The sequence below is a fragment of the Caloenas nicobarica genome, chromosome 2, assembly GCF_036013445.1.
Source record: "Caloenas nicobarica isolate bCalNic1 chromosome 2, bCalNic1.hap1, whole genome shotgun sequence".
NCBI lineage: Eukaryota > Metazoa > Chordata > Aves > Columbiformes > Columbidae > Caloenas > Caloenas nicobarica.
The window spans coordinates 36,879,521-36,897,943 of NC_088246.1; the positions used below are offsets into that span (position 1 = coordinate 36,879,521).

General features: G+C 39.4%; 1 protein-coding gene across 1 annotated transcript in view; it reads right to left on the reverse strand.

Moving 5' to 3' along the window:
- JAZF1 (JAZF zinc finger 1) overlaps positions 1 to 18,423 on the reverse strand; it is a 190,272-nt gene that overhangs the window by 80,712 nt on the left and 91,137 nt on the right. The window contains exon 2 of the mRNA XM_065629477.1: positions 7,292 to 7,364. Within this exon, the coding sequence (XP_065485549.1) occupies positions 7,292 to 7,364 (73 nt within the window). The remainder of the gene's footprint in view (positions 1 to 7,291; positions 7,365 to 18,423) is intronic.

The window sequence follows — 18,423 nt, forward strand, 5'->3', positions numbered from 1 at the left end:
CACAGTCCTCCTGAGAGCACTACTACTGCTTATGATGAAATTTAAACATCACAGAACATAAATGCCCTCCTTTTTAGAGCAAAGGAAACTGAAGAATTTCTCCCCTCCCTTCCCAAAATGAAATGACCTGTGCAAGAGACCTGTGCAGAACGTGGGAATTGAAACAGGTCCAGCCAAGACAAAAAACAGCGCCAGAAAGACAAGATGATTTTTTCACCAATTTTGATGTGCCACATTGACCAAAGATGAAGAAATGGGGATAAAGACAAGAATCCTTAAAGTCTTGAGGATTTATACTGACAACTGTAGTGTTTGCTAACTAAACTACACACACAGAGGTGTGTATACACACACTCGCGGGAACGATGCTGACTTGGCAACACTGCTTCTCACTTGAGATTCATGAGATGGAATTATTTCTGTCCCTGAGTCTTCTGTATGAGCACTGCCAGAAGAAAGCTAATTACCTCTCAATTAAAAACAAAAAAACAACCCCACAACTAAAGCACATTCTTTCAGTGTCCTACACGTTTTAATTCATCATGTAATTTTTATTTCAGGGCATGGCATTAGGGCTTTTCCTTAAAATGCCAACTTGCTTTTTGATCTTTACTGCTGACATGAAATAAAAAGAGCTGTACATTATATAAATCTTCAGTTTTGCTTAGCTTAAAACTGATAAAAAAGAAAAAGAGAAAACAAAGCCAACTGCATAAATCCTTCCAAACCAAAAGGCATTCCCCCTACCCTAACTAACATGCATTTCTGCACATCTTGTTTGAATTATCATCTGAAGTTCGTCTTGTTCCATCTCCAGAACAAGTCAAATAGCAGAGCATAAAGATATGGCTACATGAATAAAAACACATGACCTATGTGGTCACTGCAAACCTAAAAAGAACCTCTGACAGAAAAGTATTATCTGGCAATTGACATGTTACTTTGATCCCTTTGTTTCTGTATTCTGTCACGCACATTCAATCCAGCAGCTACTGGAAGCATCAGCATGCACCTTCAACCTGACGAGCAGGGAATCGCTGTGCTTTTACAGAGCCGTGACATGGAATTCAAATAAGACACTATCATGTTACAGAAAGGAAAAGCTGAATTTTAAGACAAAGGGCAAGAACTGTGGCACTAGGCTACAGTAAAATGTAGCAGGTCTGAACAGGTGGCACAGCAATAGTTTATCAGATTCACCAGCTGGGATTTTCTTGTGCAAAAAAACCTGATCTCCAGTATGATTCCTAAAATGGGAAAGTCTTTCTTTTCTCTACTCTTTTGCTTCTGAATCATGACGTGGGAATTAAGATAGTGTATGCTATACTGATAAAAAAAAAATAGGATGGTGTTCTTTTAGTTACTACTCTTTTTTTTTTTTTCACATTTTGCTTTTTCATTCCAAAAGTCAAATTAACTATTTTGCGATCAAAAGCTCAGTTTTCAGGGGTTTTATATATTTATTTGTAGCATGCCTCAATTAATCTATAATGTACTGCCAATAATACACCTTCAAAGTTGAAATCTCAGGCCTTGAAGTCTGATCTTACGCTTACCAGGTGAATCACGCAGTAAGTACTTACTTTAGAGGAAGATGCTCACTGTTTCAGAATTGTTCCATTTTGAAAACACCTTCTGAAAAAGCATCCATTAAGAAAGCAAGCAAAGGGAAACAACCTTACTTCTCTCCACACTCATGGCTTTGATTCCAAACTGTGCCCCAACGACCATTTCAATGATGTTACACAAACATCAAGAGGCAAAAGAAGATAAATTATGTCCTTCCCCAAGCCAGTTAATAGTCTTATGATTAAAACACTCCTAAGGGATCAGAGAGGAGGAAGCTGAATCTTGGCCTTCCACACGTTATTCAAACAACTTAATGCTCACGCTCTTAGAAAAATGAACGCAACAAGATTTGCACTGCTGCTGAGAAAACGTTCTATAGAGCTTTTGTAGCACATCCAGTTATTATGTATGACCTCTGAGAAGCTACAGTTGTTCTCATCAACTACTGCTGATAGCTTAGCCCAGGAGAATCTATCATAGCAGAACCACAGGAAAAAGTGCAATGTGTTGCAAAAGCTGTGGATGCTGCTAGGTAGCTTTATCATAAACCACTGTACTGACTGAAAGCATGTTTAACTGTTACAACTAAATGCATGCACAGAACCCACTGTCAGAGAGAACCCCAGTGAACACCCAGCAGAAGATAACTCTAGTGATAAAGAATGGATATGGATAGAAGTGGCCAATAGCAAGAATGAACCTCCTGTATAGAAAGGAGTGAGAAGCACTTTAGATTTCTATTCAGCACTGAGCAAAGTACCTTAAAAAAAAAAAAAAAAGTTGGGGCCAAAGAAATAAAGGACCTGTAGCATGTGGCTTGGATGCTCTTCTAAGAAACCCCATGGATGTGGTCAAAGGGCACTGCCTCCAAATCCAAAACATTCTTCTTGTTATTGCATTAGTAATATAGTGCATACTAAATATATCACTACCTAAAGACTTACCACTTTTTAAAATAACTTTCAAATGATCATTAAATCCTATGGTGTTGGCTGTTAATTTTACTCCTGGAAGAAGTAGATAATAGCAGTAGAACCAGAGTTAGTGAGCTGGACAAGACACAGGGACAGTTTGCAGTGGTTAGGACTTTACATGCGATTAATTCCTTTCACAAATGCATATGCTCAGAGAAATGATTGATTTTACTGCTAGTGGTATTATAAAAGGAAGCAGAGTAGGGAAATTTGTTCCTATAGAAGTCAATGACCAGTGAGAGGAAAGGGGAGGAGAAGCCTGGAGCCTACAGGAATTTATAATGGTGACAGCAAAGCAGAATCTTGCTAGTTAAAAATAAAATCTGGACGGAGGAGCAAAAATGACAGGACCTGCTCAGAGATGTACAAGGGTAATCTTGGACTATATTCACCCAAGAATGCCATCCAGTTTTGATTACAGGCTTCATTTGAGTACAAGAATAAACTTTGTAGACATTTAACAGCCTCATTCAACAGACACTGAAAACATTCACCCCAGTGTGCTGTAACTGCTTGTAGGATCAACACTTAAAACCTATTTTAGTATACAACCTTTCTTGTATGATCTCAATTCTCAATAGAAAACCACTATTAAAAAAACAACCTAGGATAAATGTAATGAAAAGTATTTTGGTAGTTTTTAAAAGATTTTAAGATTACAACAGTCTTTGTTTTCAACATTTCCCTAATATAGCTATTAAGTGATTTTCAGTAGAAGCACTATATAATTAAGGCAGCTTAGTTTCAGCTGTAGGTGCATTCTAGTTTCCTTTTTTCCCCACCACGATGAAGGTTTTTTAATCAGAGCAATTTCTGTATCTAACAAAAATTTATTTTATTGAAAAGGTATTAAATGTACATTTTAGTTGTTCTGTTTACAGCATATGCTGACAATAATACAAGCTACTATGGCACTTCCCACCTTCCATTTTCAAGGTGAAAGGAATTTACTCCAATAAACTACGCTTTCTTCCTATTTCTGGTACTTACCATCTCAGAGTTGAAATATCTCCTTTAAAACTTAACTGTAAAGGATTCTTCATTCATTAAGTTTTGGAATCAAAGCTTTTTACTTTTAGCATTTTTGTAGTATTACCTTTTTAGCCAGAGGAAGTATTTGTATACCTCTGTTGTCTCCTCAGTTGTGCATATTAAACAAATTTTAGAGTACGTGAATACTAGGGAGTCTCTCTCCATTAGACTGTACCAGCTTAAAAGCTTTAACAGTAGGCTGGAACGCCAGGGCTCCACATTCCACGGTAATTCAGCAAACTCAGGAACCATTGCTGCCAAAGTCCCAGACCAACAGACTCAGAGGCACAAACCAGCACTATGTAGATTCCAATAAACACCAAGGAACATACTCATGTTAATAACTTAAAGCTATACATACTGTATCTAAGCAGTAGCATGAGCAATACCGATTATTGCAGCTAGTCACTGCATTTCAATGCGATACAAAATATAAAGGTGTCTCGACCCATATGCAGAGGGAACACCTCTCAGAAGTAGGGGAGGATGTTGGCTCAAGTCTTCATTTGCAGCTGCTCCTGACAGATCACAGCCACCCATACGTGTAGTAGCACCACTGAACTCCTTGCAGACAAACCACTCCTGTATTTATAGGATGGAAGCAGCTGAACTGCATCTGCTTTGGCAGCAGCGTGCCTTACTGACTCCAATTTTGACTTCTAAGAAAGCAAAAGGAAAGTAAGTAGAGAGCAATCATCAATACTGGGGCCAGCATTAAGGCTACACTAAACTTTGTCTGAGAAAAGGATTTGCGGCAATTCAGTCAGTGCGTGATGCAAGTGTTTGATGTAGCGATAATAAACCATTAAAACCTATAATTTATATTTTGTCCACTGGCTTTAAAAGGAATGTTATCTGTCGACATGAGGATCACACACTATGGAAGCTGTATCTGTGTGTAGTTACTGAAGGCTGTAATGGCAGTAAATCTCCAGCAGAAAAAAAAGAGATGGAGCCTTATCGATTCCGACGCCCACAAGGTTGTTTCAGAACTTAAGGGTATATACAATATTGCCGTTATCAATATGCCTGAGAAAATAACCAGGAGCAGAAGGGAAAAGGAAACAAGTGTATGTTTCAGGTTGGAAACAAAGACTACTGTACCCTTCTGTCTCTACTTTCTGCTTTACTGATACTTTATCCTCCCAGCTATCAAATCAGACAACCCAGATTTATATTTTGTTTTAGCTTATAATGGCCACCATACAACAGGGGGATCAGCAGAGTATAAAGCACACCCACTTAATCTTTCTTCCACAACATATATTAAGTGTGCATCTTATCATGCAATTTTGGCAGTCCCTGAGAATCAGAAGTCCCTATTTTCCCAGGCTCCACAAGAGCGTATGGCCCGCACAGAACATATTGAATATACAAACCTGGAGAGGAAGATTGTTTTAAGGTCTGGAACTCACAGCAGGAACAAAGCTAAGTTCAGTTCCACTTGGAAGTCATAAAAGTATGGGTTTAAAAAAAAAAAGTGCAGCAGTATCTGGTGTTTGAAATCTAACAGTATGCAACATGTTTATGACATGTATTAGGCTACAAAATCTGAGTTCATAGCCTGGGACAACAAAGCAGAACTCGGCTCTGGCATATGTAGTGGGAAATAGAAAGGCATGTCTCGTAGTGTAATGGATATTGCTGCTCCCGCAAGAGCTCGAGCTGCATAGAGCAGGTGGTTCAATGAAAGACATCAGCACTTCGCAAAAAATTAAAATACAATTAAAAGAGCAATTAAATAGCACCTGGTTTAAATAACAGTCAATTCAGATTGGGTTTTGCTGTAAGTACAACTCGATTCTGTTCTGCAGAATTATTTCTCAGGATTGAAAGGGTAAGAAAGTTTGGACAAAATATGTAAAATAACTAAAAATGTCTCAGTCACACAGAACTCAGTTTAAAAGTGTACCAATATCATGAAATCTAGATGAGGTATCACTTTCGAACGATTTTAAAAGTAGTCTGATTCCAAACTGGACAATCAAGTACCATGACACTTTCTGTGGTCTTAAAACAGCTTTTCCCTAATTCAGAAAAACTTCCCTCTCCCTCACATTGAGTCAAATAACCACCGAAGCAACAAGAGAAAATGCTCAAGTATATAATGGAAAGAGGGAAACAGACCAACATACACAACAACATACCAAGCCTACATGTTGGGGGAAAAAAGAAAAAGTTTTATACATTAAATGAGATCAACAGAAATAAATGTTAAAAAGGGTCATGGTTAATTTCAAAATACACTTCAAAACTTTAAAGGGTAGAACTGTCTCCAGGAAGAACAGGAGTTACTTGCCAAGTAGGAAATCATGTCAATACCAGCTATTCTTAATCATCACAGTTTCATGCAGTGGAGAAAATTTACTCATTTTACCAAGTGAACACCACTTCTTCCTTTCATACCTCAAAGTTTTCTCTCCCCTCCGCCCTTCTCTAGAGCAAATATTACACAAAGCCAAATGGCGGATTCTGTGTTTGAAAAAGTTTGTTAATTTTTTTTTTCCTTTTTAACATGAAGTAGAATTAGAAAGAGAAATCTTGCATTATGAATGACCAATGAGAGACTGAATCAACACAGTCTATCCTGAACTGAATTTTGGGTTAATCTTCCAGCCTTGTGAGTTTGTATCTCATCCTCTAGACAGCAAAGATACAAAAGGAAACTGGTGACCCATGTGTAAAAGCCAATAATCCCATACAGAATATTTTTCATGAAATGCACTTCCAAAATGCAACTAACTGGAACTTTAAACCACAGTACATCTGATCAAAAAACCAGTATGATATAAAAGAGAGCAAAATAATCCCAGAATAGCAGCATGTTGATTCACCTAGAACATGAAAAAGGGTTTTAAATGAGGAATTACATTTCCTGTACTGTGTTCATTTAGGATTCAAGACAGGGTGGGAAACATACTAAAAAAGGGGCACTGTAACTGCACAAAACCTTGCCATCTTTCCCTTCCCTGCAGCATGCTCCATGGGTCACGCTCCTCCCAGAGGAAAAGTAACCTGAGCTACCGCCATGGAGTTCAACGATGTGCTCAGGTGAGAGGGAAAATAAGGAGCAGGTCTCAGGCTGCTCTTTACTGTGACACAGTGTGAGACACAAGTAACCCTTCCATTCCTCCATGCTGGAGTATTCTGTCATCAGTCAATAACTGAAAAGCCAAGGCTCTGTTCTTAAATAAATGCTTTAAAAATTTGGGTTAATTTCTTAATTTTTTCAAGTTTTAGGTTATATAAGGTTGGTAAGCAAGATTTTTAAAGATACATACTGTGGTTGAAAACCTTCCAAAGTCCTGTAAAAAATCCTCTTGCATATTGGACTATTATCAGTTAAATTTCACTTTGGATTGAAAAAAAATGTCTTTCTCCACTCACTTGTGTGGACTACAAGAAAGCAGAAAATTAAGCAAAGACAAATTATCTTGTTTTGCAAAAGATTTAGCTTAAACATAAAAAGGTTAAAACCTCATCTCCTAAGTATTTGAGCGGTGTAGCAGAAGGGCTACTTGTGCCCTATGTAAGGGTGATTAAAAAAAATAGTTAAATTTTAATTCATCTGTCTTTCCTAAACAGGTGTTATCATAGTGTCATATAACATGAAACAAAACGGAATGCTTACATAAGCATACCATTTTGGCATATGCATATATTATACACATTGTGCAAACCAAGATCAGCCATACCTGAAAAATTACCACACTTACCTGTTAATGTAACTTAAAGCAACATAGGTTGGTTGCTGAAGTTCTTGTTTCTCTAATACACGTGGGTCTGTATCTGAAATAAAAAATACATACACCAAATTGAGTTTTCTATATTTACACTGAAACATGTGGGACTGTACACTGCAAAATAACATAAGCGAAGACAAGAGAGATAAAATAGCTCAAGCCAGTTTATTCATATAGAGTATGCTTAGCACAGCACAATCTTTTGTTCATTCATTCATAAACACAGTATTGCATTACTTTGCACAAGAATCTGAAACATCAACAGTGATGTAATTTCCAACTGTCACACAAACTTTCACAATCCCCCTCATAAATATTAGTTTTCACTGCTTTCCATGATTTAGAGTGTTAAAAGGATCAAGCTTTTTTCTTTCTTAATGTAGGTATTTCTAAATATGGTTGACACATTTTGAGATGTTTCAAGAGCGATTAGATGTCTTAAGCTGTGACTTGATACTTTTCTTCTGCATCTCTGAGTTTTGCTTTCTCCCTTCTCTACATCTTATTTTCTGAAGCTCTCAATCAGAAAAGTCACACAAAAATGCACTTGAAGCAAAATGCTTGCCAAGCAGAGCATAGCCCACCAAAAGCCCTGAAGCAAACACAATCCAATTCCCTCGAGTGGTAACTTTCCCACTCAAATGAAATATGTTCTCAATCACTATTTTCATTGTCCTTTTCAGTTAAGTTTTGCTTTTGTCTAACAAAGACATAGTCTTGGTTTAAATTTCTGAAACCAAACCCAAGAAAGTATACCCATAGTTTACGTATTATAGTTTTCTTATAGAAAAAAATAGGATTATTTTGAGGTTTCAAATACAGCCTTGCCCTACACTGTAGAACCGCACCTTTAGGAGCTGAGCATAAACAGGCTTCAGAAGTTCGCAATGGAAAGCATGTATCATGCCTGTGCAGATTACTACATAGTCATTAACAACATATTTCATGCATTACTTTAAAAGCAATTCTGGGTGCAACTTCTGAGTTTTAACTATAAAGAACACAAACTACTAAATGGATCCTCACGGCACTGCTGTTTTCCATCTTTTATTTCTGAGAAGCATCTACTTTGCATTGGGGGTGGGAGGGGAAGGGGGGAAAGGAACTCCAAGTAATACCCATATTTTGAATTGCTGTCACTTCGTCCTATAAGCATTGCTAATCTTAAAAAGCTCATTACCTTGATAGCCACATTTGTTTGACCCCATCAGTTGCTTCTGGTGGTTTTTGTGGGTTTTGTTTTGCTTTTAAAACACGATGCAATTATTTAGAAATCTGTCTCTGCTGCCTTGCCTTAAGGAAGATTTTTAACTGAACTGAACGGGGATTGAGCTTGAGGTACGTGCATTTGTCACACCACTGCTTGAAGCAGACAGTGTCTTTATTCAGTGAGCAGGGAATCTCCCATCCCATCCCTTCAAAGCTCAGACTGATCCTAATCTTTCTTCCTACATTTGCTCCTTCAAAGCTCAGGGTCCAGGATTTGCTAACATGCCATTATCGCTATGTCCCTAAAGAGATAAATACCTTCAAGGAAGTTGAGAAGAGGGATAAAAGCACAAGTGCCAGTCCAACCTGAAACCCTAAATCTGTCGTCCTTAAAAGGAGCAGATCTTGCCGGTGCCTGGGGAAATTCTGCAGTAATTACCAGCACACCATGCTCTGTATTAAGCTAACCAAAGACAGCAAAGCATCAGCTATCTTCTGTGTTATCTTTGTAATTCACTTCTCTGAGGAAGCTGGGTTCATGCAACACACAAAGATTTTTTACTTGCCTTTGTTTCTACAAAACACACAGTCATTTAGCAGGCCAAGCATTCAAGTGTTGTCATGGTAAGCTCCGTTAGATTTACACCTCGGTGTGCACGCCCTGCCATGAAACTGTCTCGAACCAGAATGTCTGCAGAGCATTAATCCCAGCCAGGACAATCTGAGAACTGCCTCAACCCAAGTTTAGACATCTGTGGTTAAATGACTACGTTTTCACTAATCCAGTTCTTAAATGGGATTAACTTCCACCTATAAACAACAGTTTCTGTGACTGAAGGAGACAAAATTGGGGCTGGTTTACATCGGAGCGCTGCACATATCTGTTGGAGAGGACAAGGGAAAGCTCTAATGGAGAGTCTACCACCCTTCCGCTGCTGAAGATGAAAATGCAAGGACAAACCCCCAAAGCCCTACAGCTTTTGTAGGAGTGTGTTCTCAAAGCACATAGACATTTGCCTGCTGGCACCCGCACAAAGCAGAGTCCCATCTCTCAGTAGATGCTGCCTGACGCACAAGGAATGCCCTGCACACAGTGTCTATTCTGCGTATCTGTCCCTCCCCCATTACTTATCAGACTTCATGCGTGATATGTAAGTCAATTGTGTTGTATATCCCAGTTCTACCAAAAAATAATCCGGGAAGTAGTCAAGAAAATCTTGTATAAGTTTAGCACTGAAAACGCTTGACACATTTTTATTCCTCTTGCAACCAGCTGCTGGGTTGCCGGTCATGAGAATGTCACGATCACTTCTGCACTGTAGCAGGAACTATATGTGACACTGTTGGATATTCTTTCTCTTCCCCAGCTATCATAGCAGAAGATAAAAAGAAAGCACAGAAACTTGCACTGGGGCCACCACACAGCCCTCAGAGAAGAGGAGAAAAGAGCAGAGACCAGGCCAGCAGAGACCTCGGCCATGCGGCCCCGGTGCGGCCCTTCCCCGGGTCCTGGAGGCCGCACCGGCCGCCCCACTGCACCCCCCTAAACCCCGCATAGCCTGGCTGTCAAGGGCACATGGGTGCTTTGCTCACCACTGCCAGCTTCTTCCTCGCTGTCTTAAAATGTCACCAGTCCGTTCCTTCCTGCCTCTGTTTGCTATTCCTCATCCTCTGCCCAAACTCGGCCAGCGCCTTTCCTCTCTCCTGCCCCTTCCCAACCCTGGTTCTTGCTACTCATCCGACCTCCCCTGTCCCTCTCTCCTGCCCATTCCTCTCCCCTCAAAATGTCCCGGCATACAAACACGTTAAAAATCCCATGGAGATGTGTATTATCACTTGTTCACTCTTCCACCACAGGACTGAACACATATACAATTCTTTCCCTGTACTGCCCTCTTCCCTGTGGGCCAACTTCTCCCACCCCTTACTGTCTCTTACTTCTAATTTAGACAGTCTCGACTTACTTTTTTCATGGTAGTTAGCACACTTTTGAGCACAGGGTGAATATACATTAATGTTAACAACTGCAAAAAGGCCACAACCATCCCAGGCTTGCTTAAAAAAAAAAAAAAAAAAAAAGACCATAAATAGCTTTTTTTTTTTTCCTTAAGAAAAGCAAACAGCTATAGTGAGATGAAGCAGCAGTATCCCTGATGCTGAACCTTCAAGCCTGGACTACCAGTGCTCTGCTTCTCTCACGCCTAAAGCACATTCATACAGACACCAGCACCGCTTTCTACCACCACACACCCTGCCCAAAGCCACAGTCTCCAAACACGTGTTATCCCACTGACCAGGGTGTTATGCATCAGCCAACACTCTCAACTATCTGAGCCAGGGATGAGGAGCGGAGGAGGCAAAAATCTGTTGTCAATCTCACAAAATGGCCCTGTATAATGTAAAATGTTTGGTCGATGTTTCTGCAAACACGCGTAGGCTGGTCAGTCAGCCAAAAGTAGCCTAAATAGTTTCCAAACAGACACCTATAATGGATTAAACACTCACAGATGACAAATCTCTTTCTTGAAAACTATTTAAGCAGTACAACCCAGGACTGATCTGAGCTCCCTTTCTTGTAAGAAAAATACCCAGACAGCACACATACCAAAACAACTACAAATTTTGAAGGGACTGGTTGATGAGCATTACTGTAACTAGTTACAGTCACTTCTTGAATTAACACGGCCTACCGGAGACTTGCTACTTCGTTAGTTTTGCTGTAACGCTTTAAATCTGGTAGAACGAATTGCCACCCGCTGTACATTAGCCGCCTTCATTACTTGTCTCTTCTCATAAGCATTATGTTCCACTGATTTCATTCCACAGCAGGACAAGAGAAAGCACTACGTACTTTCTGTAAGGCTATAGGGATTTTTTAGCTATGTTGTCTTATTTTACTATGGTGTTAGATTTTAGAAAACCTACTTTTTTCTTTATCTTTAATGAAACACTATAAAAATAAAATTTTCATTTCATATAAACTACCCCAGAGTTTTGTTCCAGGTCCCTTCCCACCTCATTACTAGAAGACTAACGTGTGGGTGCTAACACCCACAAGAGCGTTGCTCAACTACTAATCTATAGGATTAGACACCTTCATTTTCTCACATCCTCACCGTGTTTCATACTGGGCAACCAAACAAGTAGTATCAGCGTATATTTAAGGCCAAGACCATAAATCCATTGCACCATCTTTGAACTGCTCAGACGAAGCCAGGCGTTTTCTGTGGAGCATGTTCTAACAAAACCTATCACTGATTTCTGAACCAAGCTATGATCACTAAATCACATCACTCTGTGCAGAAATAACTCACAGTTTGAAAACACTGCAGAATCCTAACCTGGTGAAGTATTTTAAAAAGAGCAAATGATAAAAAAGGCATACACAACCTGTGTAAGTACAGTCTTCAGTTATGTAACTTTGTTCTATGTTAGTATTCCTGCACAAAAATACATGCCACATCTTCGTTATTATCTAACGGAGTTTTGCCCTACAAGATACATGAAAGCTATCATTAGAAACTTCACTTAAGAACTTCACTTTCATAAAGGCCCTGAATTTAAATCACTGTGAAAAATCACTGTTCCCGTTATAAAGGGCACACAGAGAAGTGCTAACAAATTTCAATGGCATTATTTTACAACCGCAAGTTTTCTTCTTACAGGGACTAGGAAAGGTCATTACCACTAGCAATGTGGTAAAGATAGCCTCAGAAAAAAAAATAATGCCTTAAAGGATGTAAAATTTAAATTCCTATTCAACACCTTGAATATGAAGTGGCCAGTGCTGCTTTTGCCCCACTGTGTCATCACTTAACAGGCAGAAGTTGAGGTCAGGATTGACAGGAGTCCAGGTACCTAACGGAGGACATATGAAAGGAAGTGACTGGACTGTCAAGATTTTTTGGTACCTGTAACCCTCCAGACTACACTGATGTTGTAGATACTACATTTTGGGGGGCTAGGGGAGATGTCTGTATCTTAAAAAGACCTGGGTTTGAAGAACATGTCATCTCTCCGCCACGCCATTACTTATGTCAAATGGTTGCAACAAAAGCAACAAGACACAACTCCCCTTGCCAACCCCAAGGGTGTTGTTTCTGTTTCTGTTTAATCTCAGAAAGAGCAACAAAATGCCTCAAATGTTATTAAAATAATGGCCCTGCAAAGGATTTTAAAAGCACTAAACCCCACATTTACAAGGACTGAGGACTTACAGTATGATCTCTCTCCCAAGTCACTTGGAGACGTTTATGATAATCTCACCTTTTTGTGAAGACCAGGGCCAGATCACACCGAGGTGAACTGCCAACGCAGAGGATCTCAGACTCACAGCCGGCTTTCTCAGAACATCTGTACACACATTCCACTCGCCCACCACCAGATCTGCAGAGTGCCTGTCTTGTATTTCACTTGGCCTTGAAACCTGGCTGATATAAGTCAGCTCAGCTAATTAATTAAAACCTACACTTCCTTTGAAACAGGCTCGCTTCACTAACAACGCCAAGTCAAACATTTCTGTTGGCTTCCTCAAAAGTCCGCAATTGTTCTTACATGGATGTAGCTTAAAAAGCCAGAAACAGATAAATTCAATGTTACTGGAAACTGTTCCCTGTCCAAACCCTCCATTACAAGGAAGCCATTATGAATTTCACAGTTTCAATTCCAAATGCAGTGTTATTCAGGTCTTCTTATGAATTTAAAGATCACAGACAACTATGATTTTACAGATATTAACATGGTCCCCTAGTTATATCTTTAATACAAAAAAAAATTTTCCTCATCTGCAAAAAGGAGAGGATGCCTTACACTTCAAAGACAGACATTAGACGATAAATACCACAATTCTGCAAGAGTTTTAAACCTACTTGCCTTCAGGAACACCTTTTATATTTATGTACGAGTTTAACTTCTTTCCAAGATCAAGGTGTTAAATGCCACAGAGATGGGCTTATGAAAATGTGTGAAACAAATTATATACCAAACTCTTCCACATTTCCAGATTAAGCTCTCACTAAATAGATGACTAAGAAAGCTACATTCAGGCAAGAAAACACTCTACTTATTTCAACTTTCACAGCTTCAGTGAACACTAGAGGCTTCAGGATATTTTTTTTTAGTACGAATTTCTCCCTGCTTGGTCTCTCCCAGACTTGCAAACATTTCTCAGTTAGCTGCGTAACAGTTTATAACAGTTTATTTCCCCCATTAAATTGCTCCTAACTGCATGAAAAAATGGAAAAAAACAAAACCAAAACAACACCAAACCAACCAATCAAACAAAAAACACACCCAAAACCCCAAGCCAAACAAGTGAAACCCCACAAAAAACCCTGAAAGACACAGGCCACATAAATACTACAAAACTCCAGGCTTTTTGGCCGTCTGGGAGACAGCTCTATGGGCTTGATGGTGCCCTACTGACATTCTGCTGCTGCTCAGACCAGGCCTGTGAACTTTCCACTCAGCAACCAATTTATTGCAATTGCTGCTCTGCTGCAGAAAGATAACGAGTCCAAAGCCAAGGTAAGGCGTCGTAGGTCACAGCCCAAAGTTTAAACTACTGCGGACCTCTCTTAAGGTCTGCAAGCACACAAAAGTTAGCATTCATCTTTACAACTGCAAGTTACATATTCTGCATGTAGGCAAGTGGTTAGCAAAAAGAAATATCAAGCAGAAGGTTTATTAAAATGAAGGCCGCCTCAGGAAAAAAGCTAACAAATATACATTGGGAAGGCACACACAGGCAGCTGGAAGGCACTGAAAGCAGCATCTGCTGACTTAACACCCCAGGGTTAGCACACACAACCTCTTCACACAGGCGCCCCTCACAAGGAAGAGAGGCAGAATTGGATTTGTAAAAACTGCCTCTTCATAGGAAACACACCCTGATCCCCAGGACACCACTCCAGCATTTTACCTTTGCTGAGTGTTGTGACTGCAGAACCTGTAGGAAGCTGGCGGAGGACATCACTGCAAGAGGGACCATATAAGAAAGGGAGTCAGAGAAGTTCAAAAGCAGCCTGCTGAAAACTGAAGCACAAAAACCTCCAAGAACACCACAATGAACAGCATCCACTCACTGCTGCAAAGCAGCATATCTGAAACTCTACTGTATAAAACAAACTCTCTAAGACACAGGAACTCAGGGCTTTGTTGTACGAGAAGATGATATGTTGCTGCGTGCTAAAGTAATATATGGTATTTCAGATAACCTACATTAAAACAAACCAGTGCTTTGGTCTTACAGCAAACAGAAGAGCAGAACATTTTTTTATACAAGCAAATGGAAGAGTAGAATATTTTTTATATAACACTATTACCGAGCAATCCTGTTTCATCCTTGCAAGCTGCCACTATTTAATTCAGACTGTGAACTCTTAGAGGTAATGGCCATCCCTTACCTCCCATTGCCCAGTCAAACAGGGTTCTGATTACAGCTTCACATGTACTAATTTAATGCATAATTACTAAAAGGATTTCAGGATAAAATGGTAACTCAGCAACACAATATTTTCAGTTTAAAGTTAAAACCCAAATAGCCAAGTAAATGTAAACGCAAGGATTTGAAATCTTCTGAAAAGTATCTTTCATTTAAAAAAAATCCCCAAAAACCAAAAACCATATGTAAGAAAAAGATACGTCAGATATGGACAACAGAAAAAAGAATGCATAGAGTCCAATCATGGATCCTGAGTCCTTAAAATGTTTAATTTCTGCAATTAAGTTAATTATTGCACACTAGTAAGTGACCGCAATGCTCCTCAGTTGCTGAAAGCAACCTTTGGATCTGTCATGCTGTCTTCAAATAGGCAATTAAAGTGAAAAATGAGAGTGTGCATAACTTTCCAGTGCCATATATTATATATAAATTACACAACACACAAATAAGAACAGGACAGAAGTTCTCAACCCAAACACTTGATCAACTTAGTCATGTCTTCATCTGTTTATTTGAAAATATATTACTTTGCCATTCTTATGGTCCTTATTATAGACAATCTACTGCCTTGAGTTTTCCCTTTCCAGAAATTAAAAGAACTTTCTGTTCCTCTGTCCCCAAAATAATTTGCATTAACCAAAGCTGGATAGTATCAAACGTGAGAGGATGACTGCGAGGAACTGGACAGATCCAAGCAACTGACCTGTCCCTTTGTTCCTCAGTGGGGAGACCTGGTTGACCACAACTTGCCTGAGGTTGCCCTACGAGTTACTTTCTTGCTTTACACCAATTTCTAGTATTGTAAACTACATGCAGAATTTGCAAAATTCTTCATTTAAAAAGATATATATATAAAAAAATCACATACTGTAAGCATTCTTAGTGGGAAGCCTGAAGGTGATAGGCAGCCTGTGAGGAACAACACCCTGTTCCCTTCTGGTCCTTACAAGGTGGGCGAGCTCCCTGCACTCCCGCCGCTTTCCCAAACCCCCTCACTCCGGCAACTGAGCACAACCACCCTCCTCTCTCAGCACAAAAATTCAAGCTGTGGCCTTTCCCGGTCCCATTAGAAGTGGTGTCGATTAGCGGTACAGCCCTGTCCACCTGGGCCTCCTGAAGCCTCCAGCACAGCTCAACAACAGGCACCCCCGCACCTCCTGTGGTTGCCTCTGGCAGAAGGGATGGCACCTGATGAACCCATTTTTAAGCCCCTTCCCCTGCACCCCCTCCTCCAAAAACCCAACAAAAGCTCCAGCAGCAACTACAAAGCAAGGAGCTGTGTAGGAGAGTATGACTGTAATTCATTAAGAGCACGTTTCTGTGCGCTGTGATGGCAGACATCCTCATCATATCCTCGGTAGCTCGTGTCTCGGAATATAAAAAAGCAAATGTTGTAAATCAGATAGTTAATTTCTATGCAAATGGAACATAATTGCCAGTAACTAGCTGCAGAGCTACAAATGTCAAAAAGGCGTCTCATGATGTTTCAGATGTAGTGAACTGCACGAATACTCCATGTGCTGTGATGCTTTTCCACTTATTATGTTAATTAGTTTTTATTTGAAACCTACAATTGCTGCTGCAACCAAATGCAATAATTAATGGTTACTTTTAATAGGTAAAATATTCATTAATCAAATCAACAGGAGATCAGCAGAGTGCTGGAAAGGTCCCTTAAGGAAGGAAAAAAAAAGTGTCTTCTGTTATGTTATTTTATTTTACTTTTTAAATTGTGAGATGTATTCAATTTTTAAGCATTTGAAATGTTAACATCTTGCTTGCAACTTCTAAGTGCAAATATACTTAATGAAGCTTGAAATAGAGAAAAATTAGAATGCCATTTTCATGGAATTTCCCAACAGTTAATTCAAGTCAAATAATCCCAAGAGGTGCCACTGGAAAGTGTTAAAACGAAAGGTCCATTCGCACTTAACAGTCAAGCACACAGGACATAACATATATTATTAGTAATCTCTAAAATGATCCAATTTCAATAATGAAATGAGTGTTTTTATTCCTCACCACACTGCGATGCTTCTTTTGTCTGAGAGTCTTAAAAACTCATCTACCATGGAAAGGCACTCACCTTTAATTCACTGGAACTGGGGAAGCTCCCCAAAATTAATTAGAAGAAAAAGAAGCCCAAAATTTAGGGATATTATTCTGTACTGAAACAATGACAGAACCAGCTTTGTGGCACGGCCCCCAAACACACACACAGCAGCATGATGGGTTTGTTAAATCCCTTTTGTGGGCCCTGATGACACTCGGTGCCTCCTGCACAGGTGGTAACACCACAGCGATGCTGGCAGAGCGCACGCAGATCTTCTAGCTGTTCGGTCAAAAAAAACCCCCTCTGTTTCCAAAATTCACACATTTCTCCACTCTCTAAGGTCATACGCATTGTTACCCATTACATTTGGAAGCCGACAAAAAAGAAAAATGAGGAGCGTTCATCTTGTGTTCAGCATTTTGCCAAAATTACGAGGAAATAATTTTCGGAGTTGGCAAGGGATTGATTGAAGGTTGAGTTTAGTGGGTTTCTATGAGAACCCAGGCCAGCCTGGGCAAATCCATCGGGAGGTTTGGCTTTCTTTGGGCAAATCCTGGTTAACTAGTAGCAGAAGAGCCATCGTTACATAAACCACAAGTCTGTGCTTTTTCAAATAAAGCGTGTGAGGTCAGTACATGCTTAAATCCATATTCTAGGATAAATAGTTTTGCATAAAGCAAACAGTTATTTCAAAACCGCTAGTTTTCCTATTAAAAAAAATTGAAAATTTATAGGTTTGTGTTTTGCCTTTTTATTATTATTATTATTACTCAAATACTCAAACCCTTGTTCTCATCCAGTTTTAATAATGAAAACCTGGCTAAACATTCCAAAATAAATAAAACCTAGTATTACTTTAAATAAAAGTTCAAAATATATATCTTGACAGTTCTGTTGCTTGAGGGTTTTATTTCCCAAAGTAGTAATGATCTCCAGGAGTTAAAATAATATGATTATATCCCAACTCCATGGCCAGCTAAACCACAAGTGAACTTCAGTGGCACATATTTCATCTGCAATGTCAGAAGATCTCCATTTCAGACTATCAACATAGCACTAAATTTTCAAGTGTCATTGAAAACAGGTCACTTCTAATTTTGGCTGGAAACACTAAAATGAACCACTACAGGCAGCAGAGTTAGTATTTCACAAATCAAATGTCTTCATCCTTACCAAGAATCAAAAAGGAAAGCTTTTTACTGTAAGTTACTTACTGTGTCTTCACTCCCCTGCAAACAGTGGTAACAGAGATCTTCTGGCTTATTTTTTGAGGGTTGTATTAGAACAAAACAATACATATTTTTCTTGTGAGTCACCAAAATTGCTATAAGAAGCTTATCTTATGTGCTACTACTTTGCACAGTTTTGTAGGAGACAGACTGGATTCCTGATCTTCACTTC